At 41.6% G+C, this 19,407-nt stretch overlaps 1 protein-coding gene across 1 annotated transcript; it reads left to right on the top strand.

Moving 5' to 3' along the window:
- Positions 1-17,883: 17,883 nt before the first annotated feature.
- On the top strand, positions 17,884-18,828 carry LOC147722611 (uncharacterized). Its single transcript, XM_086966868.1, has one exon. It carries the CDS (start codon positions 17,884-17,886, stop codon positions 18,826-18,828), a length of 945 nt encoding a protein of 314 aa, XP_086822994.1.
- The last annotated feature ends 579 nt before the right edge of the window (positions 18,829-19,407 follow it).

Genomic DNA, 19,407 nt, shown 5'->3' with positions numbered 1-19,407 from the left:
CTCCTAACATGGTAAATAAAGGGTTGACAGTCTCCCTTATATGACCATGTTTAGTCAGGTTTTTTCCAGGTGTTAAAAACCTGCGTATATCCTGGGTTAGAGCGCATTTGATAATACAGCGAAGTGCTGTTAGAAATTTTTACCGTGGAATTTAGGTAAGTTACGCCTACCTTGGATGTCATTAGCGATACATATCGCTGGCATGCACTGCGATAAAAAAAAACGGCAACTAATGCCGGAAAGCTTGCGCTAACTCATGTTAGCGTATGCTTGCTAATAGGGCAATAATAATATCGCTGCTTTATCAGCAAAAAGTGCAGCTAAAGCGGCGATAATGCCCTAGATAATATGCCCCTTCGTTTCTTGGAGGACATTTTAAGGTCTGTTAATGGAAGGCACTCAGGAGATGTATGGCACAGTCTGAATGGTCTTCTGGTTTAAGTACAGCAATATATTTCACCTTTGCTAGTGGCCAAAGTTTTAAGGGTTGACCTGATTTTAGAATAATGATTGGGTGGAAAGTGATTTGTACCCTCTATTTTTATTTATGTTGTTTTTTGATCTGTTTATTGAGCCTCCCGTATAGACAGAACAGTGAATGAGTACAATGAATCATAATATAATTTAAAACGAGTCCAAAAGAGGAACTTTGGGCCAGATGTAGGTCGGCAAATACCGGTCGGTAACGGCCGATTTCGGCCGTTACCGACCGGTATTTACAAAAGGAGATGTAGGGGCCTTAAAATGTACAAAATCGGTATATTTTCCGAATCGGTAAAGTTACCAATTCGGTAGAATACCGATTCTGTAAATTTACCGAATCGGTAAATCAATATGTAGGAGGCACAGAAAACAGTGCCAAAGGCACTTCCCGATTCGTTATTTACCATGCAATTCTATTGCATGGTAAATAACGAATATCTGTGTACATGCACATCTGTGCAAGTACACCTGTGGCATGTGGCACACAGACATGCCCTAAGGGCATGTATGTGTGTCTCATGGCACACAAGTCAAAATCAGGGGTGCAACAGGGTGTCAAAGTGACACCCTGTCACCCTTGCAAAATCGGTAATTACTGAATCATACAGATTCGGTAAAAATTACCGATTTTTTACCTACATCTGCTTTACCAAATCTAGAATACCGAATCGGTAAAATTCGGTATTCTAGAGTCGGTAAATCAGATTTACCTACATCTGGGCCTTTGTCTTTGCAATAAAAGAAATAAGCAATTGTAAGATAGAATATCAATTAGTGATTGAAGAAAATAAGGCATTAGCTAGCCCATGCACGGTCAGAATAGCTGGAACACTATAATATAATAACTCTACTTGTATATAATATTGTAGTCCTGAACAGAAAATCGCACCACAGGGGTGTCAAACAAATTTAACATATAGTAACTTATGTAACCAGCGACAACAGGTATTGGGGAGAAAGGTAGGTGTGTCATATTAACAAGAACCCTCAGTCCATAGTCAAGAATCGCAATCACTTTTAAGCAGCAACTAACATATTATACAATGTATATATTATTTTAACATTGACCTCAACATAAGGTGGTGTGCGGTTGTTACTCCATCAGTATGGGAAGTGGGTGAGCAAATGCCTGTGCCACCTCTGGTTTTTGAACGAAAGTTCTGAGGTTTTGCAGAATGGCATCCCAGTTAGCTACTAATAATCCTAGGTCTAGAAAGCACGTGGTCGCCCTGTGTTTCTTACCTCTGTGATAAAGGCCGACCAAGCAACTCTCCAAGGTGTGCGTAAATGGGCGCCCTGTGCATGCGAATAAAGGATGTGTCACGTCGTGAAAATGACGCTGTAATGAGAGGCGTGACCACAGCATATGGAGTAGGTCAACATATAGGTGATTACAGTGGGTACAAGTAGCCTCTGTCCTATGCAAATATCTATTGATTTTATCAGGAGTCTAGTATGTCCTGTGTATGAAATAAAACTCTCTATGGCCCATAATTCGTATAACCATTTATAATTCAGTAGCACTTTATAATGCATGGGGGATGATGGACACGTGGATGGTCAAAACAAGTGATTATATGGCCTACGAACAATATAAATAGGTCAGGAACTACTTTTGGGTTAGGGAAGGACTGTGAGGAAACTATGAATGAGAACGTGAAATGTATGGTTAACTTATCTGTAATCACATTAAGAAAATAGCCTCCTGGTCTAAAAGTCTTCTTTTTAAGTTTTATTCTTATTAATCACCAAGTTCATATTTGTTCGCCTATTTTTTCGCCTAGGAGTGTTTCTTTTTTAATGTTTAATCGGGGTTTGCCTGAGATACCTAGGGTAAACTGTGTAATACTGAAAAATTAACTCTTCCTGATTTTCTTTTTGGTTGTCAGAAGGCATATGATTGGTGAGGGAGATACATGTATCAGCTGGTACAAGTCACTTGGCAGAGGGGTATGACTGATTTTAAGACCTGCGTACAACAAATGAGTGATTCAACAACAGTTAATACATTATTGAGTTATGGTGATGTCAGATGTAAGGTTGAAGGAGATTGACACGACTGGTGGAAATTTTAATCAACAAGGATTTTAAGTATGTCGTCTAATGATTCTTATGATTAGTGCTGGCGTAGTGATGCATTTATCTTATTTGTAAAGGTATATTTGTGATAATTGTAAGACCTCTCTTTTGTATGCTTTTAAACCGAAATAAAATGAAAAAAAATCATGCAGTTATGGATGGCAAGTGATTGATACCCAGGAATTCAAACACATGGTGGAGACAACCCATGAGCATGTTTCAACATCTTAGAATACAAAGTGCATTGCAGGACCTCTAGTTGTCTTTATCCAAGCTCAGTGCAGGGATATTAGTTATTTATTAAATTGACTGGAAGGGGTAGCTAGACAGCTTCTACCATTTACACCGTAACCCTTGTGATACACATTGCCGACACAAGTGGCTATGGCATGTAGGTTTTAGTGACTTAGGTGCTGGCTTGAAGGAAGAATATTGGGAGGGCTGTAGTAGTAACACTTCAGGAAACAAGACTTTCATTGGCTAACTATAAGATAATTGCTGCACAAATAATAACCCCCCTTAGAATAGAGTTGCAGTACATTTCTTTACAGCTACAGTAGTGACTCACTACTTGACATCGCATTTATGACCTCTTCAATATGCCCTTTCCTAATGTCTAATGGTTGGCAACATATTAACAGGTTCTCACTGGATTTCTACCTCTATAAAATTGTAAGATTTCCTATTTAGCAAAGTAAAATTATTCTATTGGTTTCATTGTTCCCAAGAGAAAATGTTTGCAAAATCTGAATACCATACCAACTACAGTACCTATGCCACAGAACATTGCACACACATTATACACAACACACGTCTCCCTTAGTTTTGGCAACAGCATGTTCTCAGCAGCAAGTATCTCTCACATGATATACGCATAAGATCCTGGAGCACACATTTGACAGACCATTAAATACCTACCCAACACAGATAGGCCATAACATGGCTGATTATGATTCGTGCAGAGTGAGATCCGCATGAGGATAAGACGCTTCCAGTTTAAGAGGGTGATTTATATGTTGGGGGTACATATACTCCATCACAGCGGTGACAAACTATACATATAGCCAACATGAAGATCTACCTGCCCGATATCAATGCAGGTGGAACAACAATTTAACTACGGCGGAAACTACTCTGCCTTCACTGTGGTCACACTTTTCCGATGACCTTGGGGAGAAATGGCCATTGGAGAAATGGCTACATATCTACCTACCCAATTTAGATGGACGTACATGTAGTAATTTTCTAATGTTTCTTACCTCCAGGTAAAACCTGGTGCTAAGCAATAAAACCATCACAATACTTCCACGGCGGGGGAAGCATTATATTTTTTCTTTACAAAAAGAAAATACAGTTTCAGGATTTTGGTTTTGTAAAAAGAAATAAGTACTCTGTGCCACAGGGCTGTGTCCTGCTGACATAGCCCTGTAGCAGAGTAATATGCATTGCCAAAACTGCCATGATGGTGGTTCCTGGCAATGTTGTTATAAACAACTGCTTGCTTGGTGGTCATTTATAAATTGGGTAGGCGCCCTCTCCACCAAGATGACAGAATAAATTACTCCATCCCCATGACGGAACTGCGAGTCGTCCGCCCAGACATAAATCAGGCCCTAAGTGTTCATTATGTCCGGAGTCGCAACCAACATCACATTGTTTCTGCAAGGAAAAGCAGAAATAATTTCCACGTAGAAGCAGGAGGGAATTAGCACTATGCAAGCAGAGAACGGCTCAGGATTTTGGAGTGCACCATGTTGGTCCCCTTTATGGGCAAAGCATTTGTTATTACATGGTGCGGGAGTGGAAATACCTGCATCATACAATTTGTATTCGGGGTCATAATTCAGTATAGCCCTGCTCACAACAGTGCTATTCACCAAGACATATCACATCCCAGCCTACCTCAGAACAGAGCACGTGTAAAAACTCTGAACATATAGCAAACACTGCCCCAAATATGTAAGTAACTGATTGTTCAGGCACCCATGAGCACTTGTTACTCCCAGTTGCCCACTGCATATATATATGCAGGCAACAGGCATGTATACTAATCAAAAAGACATGTAAGCAATTTAGTACAGTCTCCGGGTCTCACCTGTCAGAAACTCACAACTCATTAAAGCTAGCACATTCCCCTAACAGCTAAGTGATAGAAAAAAGCAATGTAAAAAGTCAACCATGGAAGGGCTGCAGTGCCATGGCAATGCCAATAGTATTCTTTACATTGCCAGCTAACAATACCAATATCAACTTGTCTGCATCCAAGCAATGGGCCCTCATGTAAAGTACACACAGGACACACAGAAAAGTGACAAATCCTGAGGGAACACTATGGGTCTGGGGTGTTTCACACATGCACCTTGCTTGATGAAATCAAGTGAAACATTTGTTTAGATGTAAATAGGGGATCTCCACAGGAAACATCGCAGTATTCCGGTTTCACCAAGTAATTCCCCAGTCCTCAGGATCCTCAAGCACCAAGTCATAATCCTGCTGTATCCCTTGAAATTATCAATACCATGGTAAATGGTGGGGGAGAGGCAGAATGCCAGCCTTTTTCAGCCCCTTTCACAATGGATGTATGACGTTACTCCGCATACCGTTACAACTACCTACCATTACAACGCGACCATTACAACGCATACCATTACAACGCATAGCGCTTTGGGGTGCTGGATAGTGGTAAGTATAATTTACTATTCTAACTCCAGTCCCCGTGGACCCTAGGGAAGGTGTTGGATAGTAAATTATACTTATTCCCTATCCTAGAGCGCCCCCCAGCGCAATGCGTTGTAATGGTATGCGTTGTAAAAGTCGCGTTGTAATGGTAGTGCGGAGTAAAAAATGCGTTGTAACAGGTGCATACCTTCACAATGGACCTCCTTTAGACCTGGCAGCTGTTGGTGTGGCCTTCCCCCAAATTGTTTGACTCATCACCTCCTGTTTGCTTAAATTCATTTTTTAGGACTCTGTGCACTTTACCACTGTTAACCAGTACTAAAGTGTTTGTACTCACTACTTTGAACATTGAAAAATGGGCTCACACATAATTGGCTTATTTAATTTGCTTTAAGTCTCCAGTAAAGTGATTCCACATTCACCCAGCACCTGTAAATCAAATGCTACTAGGGGAGTACGGTCTGTGTTGTGCCATTCACTTAAGTAGCTCTTTAAAACATGTCTCAGGACTGCCATTGCAGCTTGTGTGTAGTTTTAATCTTTCAGTTTCACCTGGCAAAATAAAGCTTTTGCCATGTCTAAACGTGACTTTTTAATACATATAAGTCATACCCCTAAGGTAGGTCCTAATTAGCCCATAGGGTAGGGGGCAGTGTATTTAAGATTTGGATATGTGCTTTAAAGTTTATATGTCCTGGCTGTGAAAAACTCCCAAATTCAATATTCACTACTATGTGGCCTATCTCTCCCTTAGGATAGCATTAGGTTACCATATTGCATTTACTGTGTGCTAATCTTTGATTGGGAACCAGTAGAAATGTCAAGTTTGGTCTCCAAATAATTGTAATTTACACAGCTCTAAATTTGGCATTTGCTTGTTCTAACCATTTGGTGCCTGCGGCCTCTGTCCTAGGACAAATGTCTTGAATAAAGTGGCAGTTGACTTGTTTGTATTCCTCTCACACAGTGAGATAAAGGGGGACTAGGTGTTGGCAGGATGTGTCATCCTGCCAGGATGGAGGGGCGGAGCTGTTCCTTGTACCACTTAAATTTCATAGGGGGTTACCTCCAGCATACTCACAAAGAACCTGTCATTCATCACCCTAGACCTCTTAGAGCCTGAGCAGAAGAGGAAGGAAATTTCCAAACTAGATGTGGGGGAGGGGTCTAGAGGTTTCTCTCACTTCAAAGGTTGACACCAGGTATAAATATTGGACACTCAGACCAACACTTCAGTTCACTCTAGGACATGTGGAGGACTCCCAGAAGGACTGCCTTTGGTTTCAGAGGGCTGCCATGCAGCTTGAGCCTACTTTGTCCCTCAGAGGACTGTTCTGATGCTACAAGAGTACTGCCCTGCTCCTTGAGGTTTGCATTGTCTATTCGGAGTATGGCTCTGCTGCTTGAGGCCTGTCTTGTGGCTTGATCCCAGGGCTTCCAGAGTGACTCCAAGGGTTAGTGGGCTGGACTACTATTCTGAGCAACAGGGACTCAATAAGCTCCTTGAACCCAAACCTAGACCCTGCTTGAAGTGAGTCCTGCCCTCCAAGTGGTGTCCCACCAGTCCTGGACCCTTGGTGCTAAAGTTGCCCAAACAGCCGACAACTGAAACTTGGGACTTAGAAAAGTTTCTCTCAAAAAGTGGCTTAAGACCAGGACCTAAAACTCGCTGATCCACCCAGGGTGCATCGCAAGTCAGCTTGATTTTGTGGTAAGTCCCACTACGTTCTTTTCCGCTTCAGAAAATATTGCCCATCAGCTCCTCTTGGAAGAGGTATTCGGCCTTGTAGAGCCCTTGTTGGCTACAGCCTGCAACTTTGTCCTGCTGGAGATTTTCGACGTACAAAATGGTGGCTAAGTCTGAACAGAGAAATCTTCATTACAGCCTCATCAGTGGATCACCGACGATGATGCCTCCTCCTTGGACACCTACAGGCTGCCTTTACCTGCCAAACTTTACCTTCTCAGACATTTTTCTTCAAAATTTCTTTTAAGTTCGAAGGTAAGCAGAGACCTGGCCCAATCCACTTTGTGTAGACGCTCCATCACAGTCCGCTTTAAGTTTTAACTTTGCCTCCTGTGACCTGTAACCCGCAGTTTGTCTCTATTTTTCACAAAAAACTTTACAAATTCATAACTCTAGTTCTACTTACTGAATTTAATTTGTTTTCGTGTCAATGTATTTTTTTTCTCTATTTTCTAAATTGGTGTGGGATTTTTTTTGTGTTCTGTTTTCACTTTATTACTGTTTAAGTGCTGTATAAATACTTTATAGATTGTCTCTAAATTAAGCCGGACTGCTTTTGTGACCAGCTTCCAGAGGGTTGGCACAGGCTAATTGAGTGACTTCTGTGGTTCACCCTGATAGGGATTGTAGTTATTGCTGGAGAAGGGTCTTCACTCCCCTCAGTCCAAAACTGAATTTCCTACAACTGCAAATGCAAACCAGAGTATTCAAACAAGGTACAGATCCACCTAGAATTTGTGCCTGTACCAGAGAGGATGTAAAATTTTCAAGATGCAGCAGAAACTGAAATATTTGCAATGTTTTTCAAGGAATCTCTCTCTCTTACTATTAACTGATTAAAAGAGCACTTCAACTTTTACTAAGTTTGCAACAGTTTTGGCTGGAGTCAAATAACCAAAGCCTGATTGCAGAAGATCATTATAAAAGAGCAAAGACAATTCCTGCTAGAAATAGCACCGGGCTGCAGATGTGCCGCCTAGCTTAGCTACACGGAATAATTGTATTCACAGTGGAAAGGAGCCCACAATGAATACTATTGGATAACTCTCAAAAATGTCTCTTGAGTGTGGAGAAGGCAGATCTAAATGTATATAAATATATATTAAATTGCAACCCACAATACATGATGAGTTGTATACAATCTGCACTCAATGCTCCATTATGGTCACTGCAATGGAGACATCATTCAGCTGTGTTTCAAAAGAGCACAAAGAGAAGCAGCTGGACCCATGGTCCGCTCCAAATCCTTTGATCGGATGAACAAAAAACGAAAAATTGGTATTGCCAAGCAGAAGGATGTCTCTGATTAAGACGGATTTATCTGAAGTGTATTACAAAATCAGAAATGAGATCCAGCCAAGCCTATTTTCACTCAGGGTGACATAATGGGAACATGAATGGGGAGGGAGGAAAAAACTCTCTGATAAAGCAGATGTTCAGAAGTAGCCTGTACAAGGGAAATCAAGCAAGCATGAAATGGCCCACCAGGAAAAGAGGCAAAGGTTAACTGAAGTGGTGTCTCTGGAAACACTTATTGCAAGCCTTCAATCCCTCCACTGTTTTGTAAAGAAAAAAAAGAGAAAATGAGCCGAATGGCTTCGCTGCCTCTGCCGTTTTTACTGACATGTACTATGGACAGCAAAATGAAGATTCGTTTTTGTTAAGTAATTTAGTCTCATCTACAAGAAGTTCTCCTTTCCTTGTGAGAGTTCCTGTCATCCCACAACACACAGCCACCACACTACACAACACAACAGATTCCTACAAACAGATATACGAACTGATTCACAAAGTTAAACTTACACTTTTGTGTAAGTTCATACTTGCTGTAGTAACTTTACTAGTGTTTTGATATTCACAAACTACAAGTGTAATTTGACTACTACTTGTATTAGTACTAAAATTACACTCTGGCTTGATTATCAGAGGTAAACTTCAAATTACACTTTTGTGTAGGTTCTTTCTTTTTCGGTATTCACAAAAGTATGTTTTAATAGTAACTTTATGACAGTGGAGACTCCGCAGTCTGGCGGAGCACTCTCAGCAGTCATGAGGTTACTATTAAGTCATAGTTTGTGAATACCAAAAAAGAATGAATTTGCCCAAAAGAGTAAGTGATTCAGGTCCAAAGACATGGGGACTAATTTATAAGGCCCCTTGGCTGATTTGCATATGGCCATGTCTGAACTGGGGTGGTGTGGAGTGCAAGAAAACGATGGATTGAGGCCCAGATCTCTGTACTGGGGTGAATGTATGACATTGTTCTGCATTCTGTCCATCAATTGTTGTTTTTGCATATTTACGAGGCATCACTAAGCCACTTTTTTTTGCTTAATGTTCCCTCGTAAATATTGTTCTAAACGCAGTTTGCTGCATTAAAAGGCATGCAATGGGTGTTGCTGGGGGCGTTCCCAGCAACATCCATGGTTTTTTGACACTGGCCCATATTTACGAGAAATCGTAACTCTGAGGCAGTGCCAAAAACTTAAGCCTCCCCAGGGGAGGTGGAAGGGAGGCACAACGAGGAGAAATATCTTTATTTCTCCTCGTTTTTCCTTTTTTTTGTGTGCTGCATTCTCAAGCACACATAGAAAGAGGAAAAAGCCTCTTGTGATTGTTTTTGTACAAGAAGGTTTCCCTTCCTGCACAAAAATAATACTCCCTGCAAAACAGGCACACTTGCACCACAGTTCAAGGGTGCCTGCGTTGGATCACAGCAAGCCATTGTGCGCTGGCGCAGGGGAAAAGGACAGGAATGTGCCCTATCTGATAGATACAGTGCATTCCTGCCCTTTTCTTTTGCAGTAGGGTAGAGCAGCAGAAAGGACTGCGGCGCTGCCCTATGGCAAAACATCATAAATGAAGCCCTGGGTCTTTTAGACGCCCACTGTCAACCATGGGCTAAAGATGTTCAGCTGGCTTTCCACTTTGGCTGAAATGGTTGTCCATCAGAGTTGGAATCCGTCCATGCCATTTTGCTGATGTAGACTGCTTTAAAAAGTAGTCCATGCACACATTCTCAATAATGCTTATTTTTCTTTTTTTCTTATTTATTCACTCTTTACTTGGTATGCGAGTCCTTTCCCACCTCTGTGTGCTCATCTGCTTTTTTCCCAGTGCTCACCTGTCTGTCCACTTGATCTTTTTTTCCAAACATGTTTTCCTAAGGGCCCAACAGTTGCAAAGTGGGGTAGAGGTTCCCTCTTCCCTTTTAAGTGCTCAGCACACTACGTTTTTCATTTTTAGTTCTCTTCTACTAATATTGGAGAAAAATGGAAATTGTTGTTCTACACAAAACTAGTAAAGTACCCACCACCGCCTCCCCTACTCCACTGTAATCATCTCTTCCTAACTTGCGCCAGCTTTGCCCATCTTTAACAATAACTGAGGCTGAAGGTCCCAGGTATATACTTACTGGTGTCATTTGTTTTTATAGGTTAGATTTGTGACGGTCCTTTGAAGTTACTCTCTCTACCCGATAATGTATATTTCCGATAATAGAAAGAGTCTCTTGAATTTAGTATTCCCAGTGATGTCTTCCTTTTTTAATCTTTTGTTCATACACATAACTAGTCTTTTGAGCCATCTTATAGCTCGTGACTGAGCTGTCAGTTTTGAAGCAACAGCAGGCGCTGCCTTTAACAGGATACTCTATGCAATACCTATCTATCACAAACAAAGCCGGCTTTGTGAACATCTGCAGATTTGATACTTCACGCCGGGGTGCTTTACTTCAAAAGTTAATGGATTCCACATTGAAAGTGGCATCATAGGCACAGCAATCAGCAATGTTCCGTCTTGTGATCAAAGGGGGCAGGGGCATACAACTTTCTCTTTAAATGCCCCATACAAATAGCTAATTTCACCCTTAGAAGTGATATATATATATATATATATATATATATATATATATATATATATATATATATATATATATATATATATATATATATATATATATATATATATATATATATATATATATATATATACATATATATATGTATATATATATATATATATATGTATATATATATATATATATATATATATATATATATATATATATATATATATATATATATATATATATATATATATATATATATATATATATATATATTCAGCTTCTTCTCCCCACGATTCCCGCAGATGAAGACACGGCACAGCAACAGATACGTTCTCACTTAATTTATTTACACACCATGTGCAAAATGAAAGTGCATCAGAAAACGGACGGTCTGCGCGTTTCGGCTCCTTGCCTTCAACTGGACCATAGAGTCCTCGAATCTAGACCTGATTTAAATATAGTGCTGTGTATAAGTACCCTCTTCCCTTTCCATTGGCATCTAGACCTTCAACCCTGCACAGTACATATTGACCGGCTCATACTCGGGGCCATTTTGTATTTACAAGTTACTGTGAAGTACTCATGTTCAAACAAGCCTATACAAACCAAAATGAAGTATTTACAATGGTATGATTGTCTAATCATAATACTCATTTCCCCACCCCTTCCTACACACAGTGCAAATCATACAAAAAAGTTTTAACTAAAACCAATTGCATTTCATCTTTTCAGTAAGATACCATTCTTTTCTTAGGGTCGGCTTATTTCCAAACAATTTCTCAGGTTTGTCAAATTCTTTAGCCATACAAAAACTCTCATAGATATATGTACAGCATTTTCAAATCATAACGAATATCAAAATATCACTATCTACAATTATGTACACAATCAATTGGTTCTGGATTGCATGGCCAATTATACTAGACTAGGGTGGTGGTTGTTCATGATGTCTGTGAAGTACTGTATCAAACAATTCCATGTCCCATATTGTCTCCTGAGCGCTATGTTTGTTATTTACCTTCCCTGATTGTATCCTGTATATAGAAGCAGTGGGGTTAATTGATATATGGTTTGATTACCGGTATGTGCTGTTCCAGTATCCTACACATCTTTGTACATAATTCATCATACTCATTATATACATTAATCAAAAACTCTGTAATGAAGAATCCAGTCTCATAGTTCATATTACATCAATTCATAAATGGGTACATGTATATATATATAGATAGATAGATAGATAGATAGATAGATAGATAGATAGATAGATAGATAGATAGATAGATAGATGAGGAACAAACTTTTACTTTTATAAATATCCTAAAATGGAATTGTGTGAAGGGGTTACTATTCACGTAACGCAAATGTAAACAACCATTGACAAACCGCAATCTGTCTTCTTTTTCTTCTTCTTTGATTCACACGTGTTTGTTCATTAGAGACTAAAGAATGCACCTATTTGTGAAAGTATCGATGAATGAAAAATGTATGGATTAGTTACTGAGTGTATGGATGGATGATTGGGTGAGTGTGTGTCATTGACCTGTGCGCTTGGATGAAGAGTTGAGCGTATAAATGAATAGATGGCTCTGTCAATAGCTAAATGGGTGATTAGGGGCCTAGGGCCCAATTCACAGAACTAACTTAAGACAAAATCCTAAACTTACTACCATTTTGGTATTCACAAAAGGCATTTAGGAGTCCTAAAGTTAGGAGTCCTAACTGTACTACCCTAAACTGTGAAAAATCCTAATTTTAAGACTTTCGGTATTCACAGAAGGCATTTAGGAGTCCTAAAGTTAGGTCTCCTAACTTCTGTGAATACCAAAATGAGTAAGTGCCTTCTGTGAATACCAAAATGAGTAAGTGCCTTCTGTGAATACCAAGATGGTAGTAAGTTTAGGATTTTGTCTTAAGTTAGTACTGTGAATCGGGCTCCTAGATAGCTGTTGGTTTGGTGCTGCTGGTGACTGTTATTCAGTTGTGGAAAGAGACTATTCTTTAGTTTCACGACTAAAGTTCAGTTACCTAACCATGCACTCACTCACTCATCCATTCTTCTATCAAAGTTGCCAGTCACTCATCCATTCATTCATCCAATGCTAAGCCATTCAATCCTTCATCCATCCATGAACTTACTTTTTCAACCATTCATCCATACATTGACTCATTCTACCAAAAACATATTCACAGATCCACACAACCCCATACACACATTGGTCATTTGGCATTTAATGCAGAAGCACTTTTAGATACAACAATACTAGATCTAAAGACTTTGGATTTGTTTTCTCTGTTTTTCCTGACAAAAAAGAAAAAAACGTATCCCTCCTCATGAATCGCCTGTAAACGGGTGGTGTTAGCTGTCCCTTCTAAAACAAATTGCACAGCGTATACCTTCTTGAAGTAGGTGGAACTTTAGAAAGGCAACAACAGATAGAAATCTCATTGCCATTATGTGGTGATGTCAGCAATGCCTTCAACGTCAGGCACATTTGCATGAGGAACATAGAATGTTTTCGAAAGATTTGATCTCCACTGTTCTATTGAGGGTGGTTGTCGATGCTGCCCGGGGTTGTGGTTGCTGACAAGACAGGTCCTTTCATCCGCATACTGTGAGGCCATTTTATTGAGAGGCAGAACTACAGATTTGGTGACGAGTGACGTAACCTCAACCCCGAACCCATAATGGCGTGAGTATACATTCACATAAGAAGAAAACAACAGAAGTGCTGACGGAACAAACCACAACTTCGCAGGCCAACTTTCAGGCCAACGCGCAGTGTGTGCAAGACAGGCTCTCCATCTGGTGGTGGTTTAAGTGTTTTGGGTGTCCTCAAGTCTCCACATAACCAGTTTGGTGCCATTTCAGTTCCTTGCGGAGATTGAGCATGAGCTGTGTAAAGCTCGTGCCTGGTGGAAGACGCATCAACGTCAGTCGTACTGACGTGGGCAGTGTATGTGATGCAGATGTGGTTCCTGGGAGCAAACGCCAGATTACCACGCAACGCGTCACATACAGCAGCCAACACCACGTTAGGAGTTGCTAAGCATCGCATCATAAAGAAAGCAAGTGTGCATTCACTAGTCAAAGTGCACAACCTGTGGGCCACATTCTTTGTGCACAGGAGTGCACATATATATTACAGCTTGCTGAACTGGGTGTTTTTTTTTAATGTTTGCTGACTGGATTTAGTGGCATTAATATGACACTCACACAAAGTGTTTGTTACATTCAAAAGAAGAATTCTGCATGTCACATTCTACAGCATTTCTTTCCAGGATTTGCCTGTATTTGACTGTCATACAGTATTTGCCTATGATACGTACACATATATTCTGTGTGTCGCATTCTACAGCATTTCTTCCAAGTGAGTTTGTCTGTGATACACACACAAATGCTGCGTTTACACTATTTACAACTGTATCTGCCAGTGATGAGCACACATATATACTGCATGGCACATTCTACAGCATGTCTTTGGAGTAATCAGTACTGTGATATGCACACATACTCTGCATGTAACGTTTGCGTGGGAGTTTTGCTGTGAAGCACTCACAATTTATATACATCAAATAATTTATTGTGAAACGTGCAAATGCAAATTCACTACGAACCACGAGAAAGTTTACGTTTTGGTTAAAAAGAGATTTTATGTTTGAGCGTACACATTTGTGCACAGTATATTGTCTACTGTGATAGGCACATATTTCTACATTCATTATTCATCATCTTGATATGCATTAATGCTCGACCTCCTTTTCTTCAAACACCTGGGGATCTACCCATACCTTGGAAGGCATTGTTCAGGGCTTTCACAAAATACTTTGGGGCCATAGGTGGAAATAGATACTGTCCGGAGATTTCTTCTTGACCATAATCTAAGGTTTGAAGGTCAATCCATCTACAAGCACTTGCCACCATTCGAGTTAGAGTAGGATCAAGAAGGCATTGATAAGTTTCATTTAGCCGTTATGAAGCTAGAGATACAGTTTGATGTACAGCCTAGCTTGATAGTCAAACAGCATCAATTTTTCACGAGACAGCAGTGTCAGGATGAATCGATTAATAGTAATTTGGCAGCATTTGGCATACTTGCGGCTGATTGCAAGTTTGAACATTTCACTGTGCAAATGATACAGGATCAAATTGTTGTAAGGTGTTGGAGCAAGAAGGTACAGTAAAAATTGTTGACATTAAAAAATACCACACTTTCAGAGAGACAATATTGTAAAAAACATTGAGTTGTCACAAACGTCATACAAGGAATTAACATGCAAACAGCAATGTGGTATTGCTCTAGTGAAAGAGTCTTTCAGTTACAGACAGGGTACTCAGAGTAAGAACAATGCTGAGAGAAAGGATGGGAAAAATATATTTTTAGGCAGAAAAATGTGTTTTTGTTGTGGTTACCCAAGTCATACCCCGAATGGACATGCCTGTCCTTTGAAAAATGTTAATTGCAAAGTGTGTGGGAAATTAGGACATTTTGCCAAAGTGTGCCAATCCAGAAAATATAGAATTAATGCCATTCCTGAGAGAGTGGTTAGTGAAGAATCTGATGAGGTGTAAAGGTTTGGAAAAGATGTTGTTTTAGTAGTCAAGAGAGGTGAACCAGAGGTTGTTGGGTGTTTTAATCCTTACGAGGATATCATAGTTGATGGAAAGGTGTTAAATTTGCTAATTGATACTGGGGCAAGAATGACTATGATTACGAATGAGCTGTATAAGGAAATTTATCCGGATAAGGAGTTATGTTGACCTGATAGGAACCCGGTACCGTATGATGCAAGGAAAATCAAAAGCAGGGTATTTTGAGATAACACTGGAGTTTAAGGGAAGAACAATCAGTAGGAGGATATATGTAGCGAATAAAGGTTTCATAGTTGAGAAGCACTAGCAGTGTAGGCCATCGAATGCAGCATGAGTGTATTTTAGTGTTATAATGAATTTTGCCTAAGTTCAACTGCCATGTGGTCTCAGTAAATTCAAAAACAATAAAAATTACAAGGAACATATCATTATATAATCAATGATGCTCTATTAACAGCAGTACATCAAGTTTGGAAAAAACTATTCTATCATTAAATGTTGAGGATCTAATATCCAATCATATTAATCAAAGTCTTGTGTGTGAGTTTTCATCCACTTTATTGAAGTTTTATTCATTGTAACAATAACACCTCAGCCCAGCCAACGCGTTTCGTCCTTGCGGACTTCTTCAGTGTTGGGTTGTTAGTGAAGTCCTAATATGTCACCAAATGAAGAAATGCCCGATAAGCACCATATCCAGTAAGGTTTCAAAATAATGAGTTGTAAGGAATTGTAGTAACCCTTGTTCATTCAAATTACCTTCCCATATAGATAATAAGGCGCATTGGCTGGGCTGAGGTGTAATTGTTACAATGAATAAAGCTTAATTAAAGTGAATGAAAAATCAGGCACAAGATTTCTGGTGAATATGATTGGATATTTAATCCTCAACATTTACTGATAGAATATTTTTTCAAACTTGATGTACTGCTGTTGATAGAGCAAAATTGATTATATAATTATATGCTCTTTGTAATTTGTGTTGTTAGCGAAGCAAGGTCTTAACATTCCCGGGTGATAGCACCAAGATCTGTTTGGAATGACACTCCAGCCAGGCAGTAAAGTACATGTGTCTGTGGTAGCTGAAGTGGACGACTCTGTTTCCCCTTCATTGAAGGACAATGTCTTAGTTAAGTCTTACAGATCAGTTTTTAGTGTAAACTGGGCAGAATCAAGAGATTTAAGCATAAGATTTGCATCTGGGGGGGGTCAACCCAGTAAATTACAGATTACAAAACATACGGGCATATGCATCAACATTCGGTAATACACGTCGGTAATAGCGAAAAATACCGAATCGCTATTAAGGACATGCAAACCGCGATGCATCAAACAAATCGGTAAAAATTACCGAATCAGTAAAAATCGCTATTAAATAGCGAAAGTACACCCGCACGAGTAGCAAATACCGAGTTAGCTAATACCGAATCGGTATTAGTGAATCCGGTATTAGCGATTTCGGTAATAGCGAAAACGGGCAAATTACGCGACGCTTCGGAAGCGGGCCGATGACATCACAACCAGGAAGTAGGACAGCCACGCTGCATTCTGTGTTCGGAGTTGCACTGAAGAGGAGGCAGAGCACAGGAGCTGAGGACCAAGACTGAACCTGTAGCAAGCAGGACAAGGCAAGCAGGACAAGATGGAGAAGGAGGCCCCCCAGCAGGGAAAGGACACACACCGAAAGCGCAAAAGGAAGTTTTCTGATAAGGAGCTGGAAATCCTCATCGAGTGTGTGACCAGCAATAATGACAGACTGTTTGGCAAATTGTCCCTGAAGGTGCCAGAGGCAGAAAAACGCAAGATGTGGCTGCGCATCAAGGACAAGGTAAATGCCTGCGGAGTCACCCACCGCAGCATCGCCAACCTAAAAAAACGGTGGTATGACCTAAGGAAGAGGGCCAAGGAGAAGATTGCGCAGAGGGTCAAGGATGCTGGTGGCACAGGAGGGGGCACAGCCAACGTGACGCCAAACACTGCCCTGGAGGATCTAGTGGAGTCCACCAAAGAACCGGAAGCTGTTGTGGGGGTCACACGTCTGGACACCTCTGGTGCTGCGGAAGGAGGACAAGGTAAGAAGCATGGCAGCGTAACAATGCAGCGTGTACTAAGTCCCTGCCCAATCCCCCATGCCAGACCCAGTGCCCATGTAGGGTTGCCCTAAACACATACCCTCACCAATGTGTTGCACCATGGGAGTTGTAGTCCATACATGAATGGGTGCATGCCAGAGCACAGAGATGAATACAGCAGCAAAGGGCCAATTGTTAGACTGAAAATGTTATTTATTGTGAGATGCCACTGCTATTTCCACATACTATACCATGATTATAACTATGCACTGTTTCACACACAGATGGATCCCCCTACGATTCAGACGACAGTGCCCGCCTCGTCATCTCTGAGACGCCAGTGTTGTCAGAAGCCGAGTGCTCACATGGAGCTGAAGCCATGTCCTCCCCTTCACCACCACGGCGGTCGACACCTCCACCATCCCTGCGGTCCAAGACACCACCACCACCACCACCACCAAACTCGCGGTCCAAGACACCACCACCACCACCAACCTCGCGGTCCAAGACACCACCACCACCACCACCAGTGCGGGCCACTCCGCAGAGCCGCAGAGCTGATGTTCCCTCCCTGCCCCTGATGGAATCTGATCACAGTTCAGCACCCCCAAATGTTCCAAGCCAGGCTGTCGTCACTCCAACCAGCCAAACATCATCACGACAGCGCATCAGGCAGAGGGCTGTGACCCCGGCTCGTGGTGCTGCAAGACCAGTCGATCTGTCCGGAGGGTACGGAGTTGTGGAGACCCGGATGCTGCGTGTCCAGCGCCTGCAGGGGAGACACATGGGTGCCATGAAACTCTCCATGACCAAGCTATGCAACAAACTTAGCAACATGACAGACGCTATGCGTGAGCACACCACTGCCGCAGCTGCCGGCAACAATGACATTAAGCTGTGCCTGCAAGAACTCACACGTGGCGTAGTGGCAGGCCAACAGAGTGAGCGGCGGCGTCACAGGCAGATCATGCTGGCAGTGACTTCAACCAACAAGGCCATCAATAAGCTCTGCAACAGGATGGCTGTGCTGTCCCGCATGTCTGTGTCCCTGCAAGTGGACCTAGGTCATTACTGTGGGGATGTGGCAAAGGCCCTTGAGAGGGTGACCACCGCAGTGGAGCAACTGCAGCCTGGGTCAGCCAGTGTCAGCATACTGGGGGCGGAAGAGGGGAGTGAGGCAGCCTCCAGTGTCAGCAGCGTCTCCCTATCGGACACCAGCGGGAAGAGGCGCAGTGGCCGCAATGCAACTGCCAGAGACTCCCATCGAGTAGAAGCCGAGGAGTCACAGGACAAGAGACTGGGGGTACGCGGCAAACGGAAGTGAACATGTGACAAGTTACACTGTCCTTGGTGACGTAACCATGGCCAGACTTTTTTTTTTTTTTTTTTTTTTTTTTAATTTTTGAAAACCTTTATTGAGATCAGAAAACACAGCTATTTAGCCTGACATCCCGGAGGCAAGGCAGCAAAGATGGAGGAGGTCATTAGTGTTCAACATTAGAAACATAATCATCAAAGGTTATTTTTATGATAGAGAAACAACAACTGGCGCCCGTGGGCGCGAAAGTGGCAGTAAAGGAATTGTGACGCTGGGTGTCGGGGATGGGTAGGGAATAAGGCAGGAATACTATCTAGAAAGGAAGACTACAGGATGGGAAGGAGGGAGGTGGGGGAGGGCATCAGGAGAAATAATCACTTCGAAGCTCAGCTGGCGTCACAGGTCAGGGAAATTCAGCATCCTGTTGGTCAATTGGTTCAGGTGGATGGCACACACCCCCCCTATATTCATTCCATGCTCCCCAGACTTTCGTCCAATTCCGCGGCCGCCCTCTGGCTACATAGACTGTCTTTTCCCTTAACATACACCAGTCCATGTTGGCCTTCCACTGCACCAGTAGAGGGG

The sequence above is a fragment of the Lissotriton vulgaris genome, chromosome 4_1, assembly GCF_964263255.1.
Source record: "Lissotriton vulgaris chromosome 4_1, aLisVul1.2, whole genome shotgun sequence".
Taxonomy (NCBI): Eukaryota; Metazoa; Chordata; class Amphibia; order Caudata; family Salamandridae; genus Lissotriton; species Lissotriton vulgaris.
The sequence above is the reverse complement of the archived record's forward strand: the minus strand, read 5'-3'. Positions and strand labels throughout refer to the sequence as shown.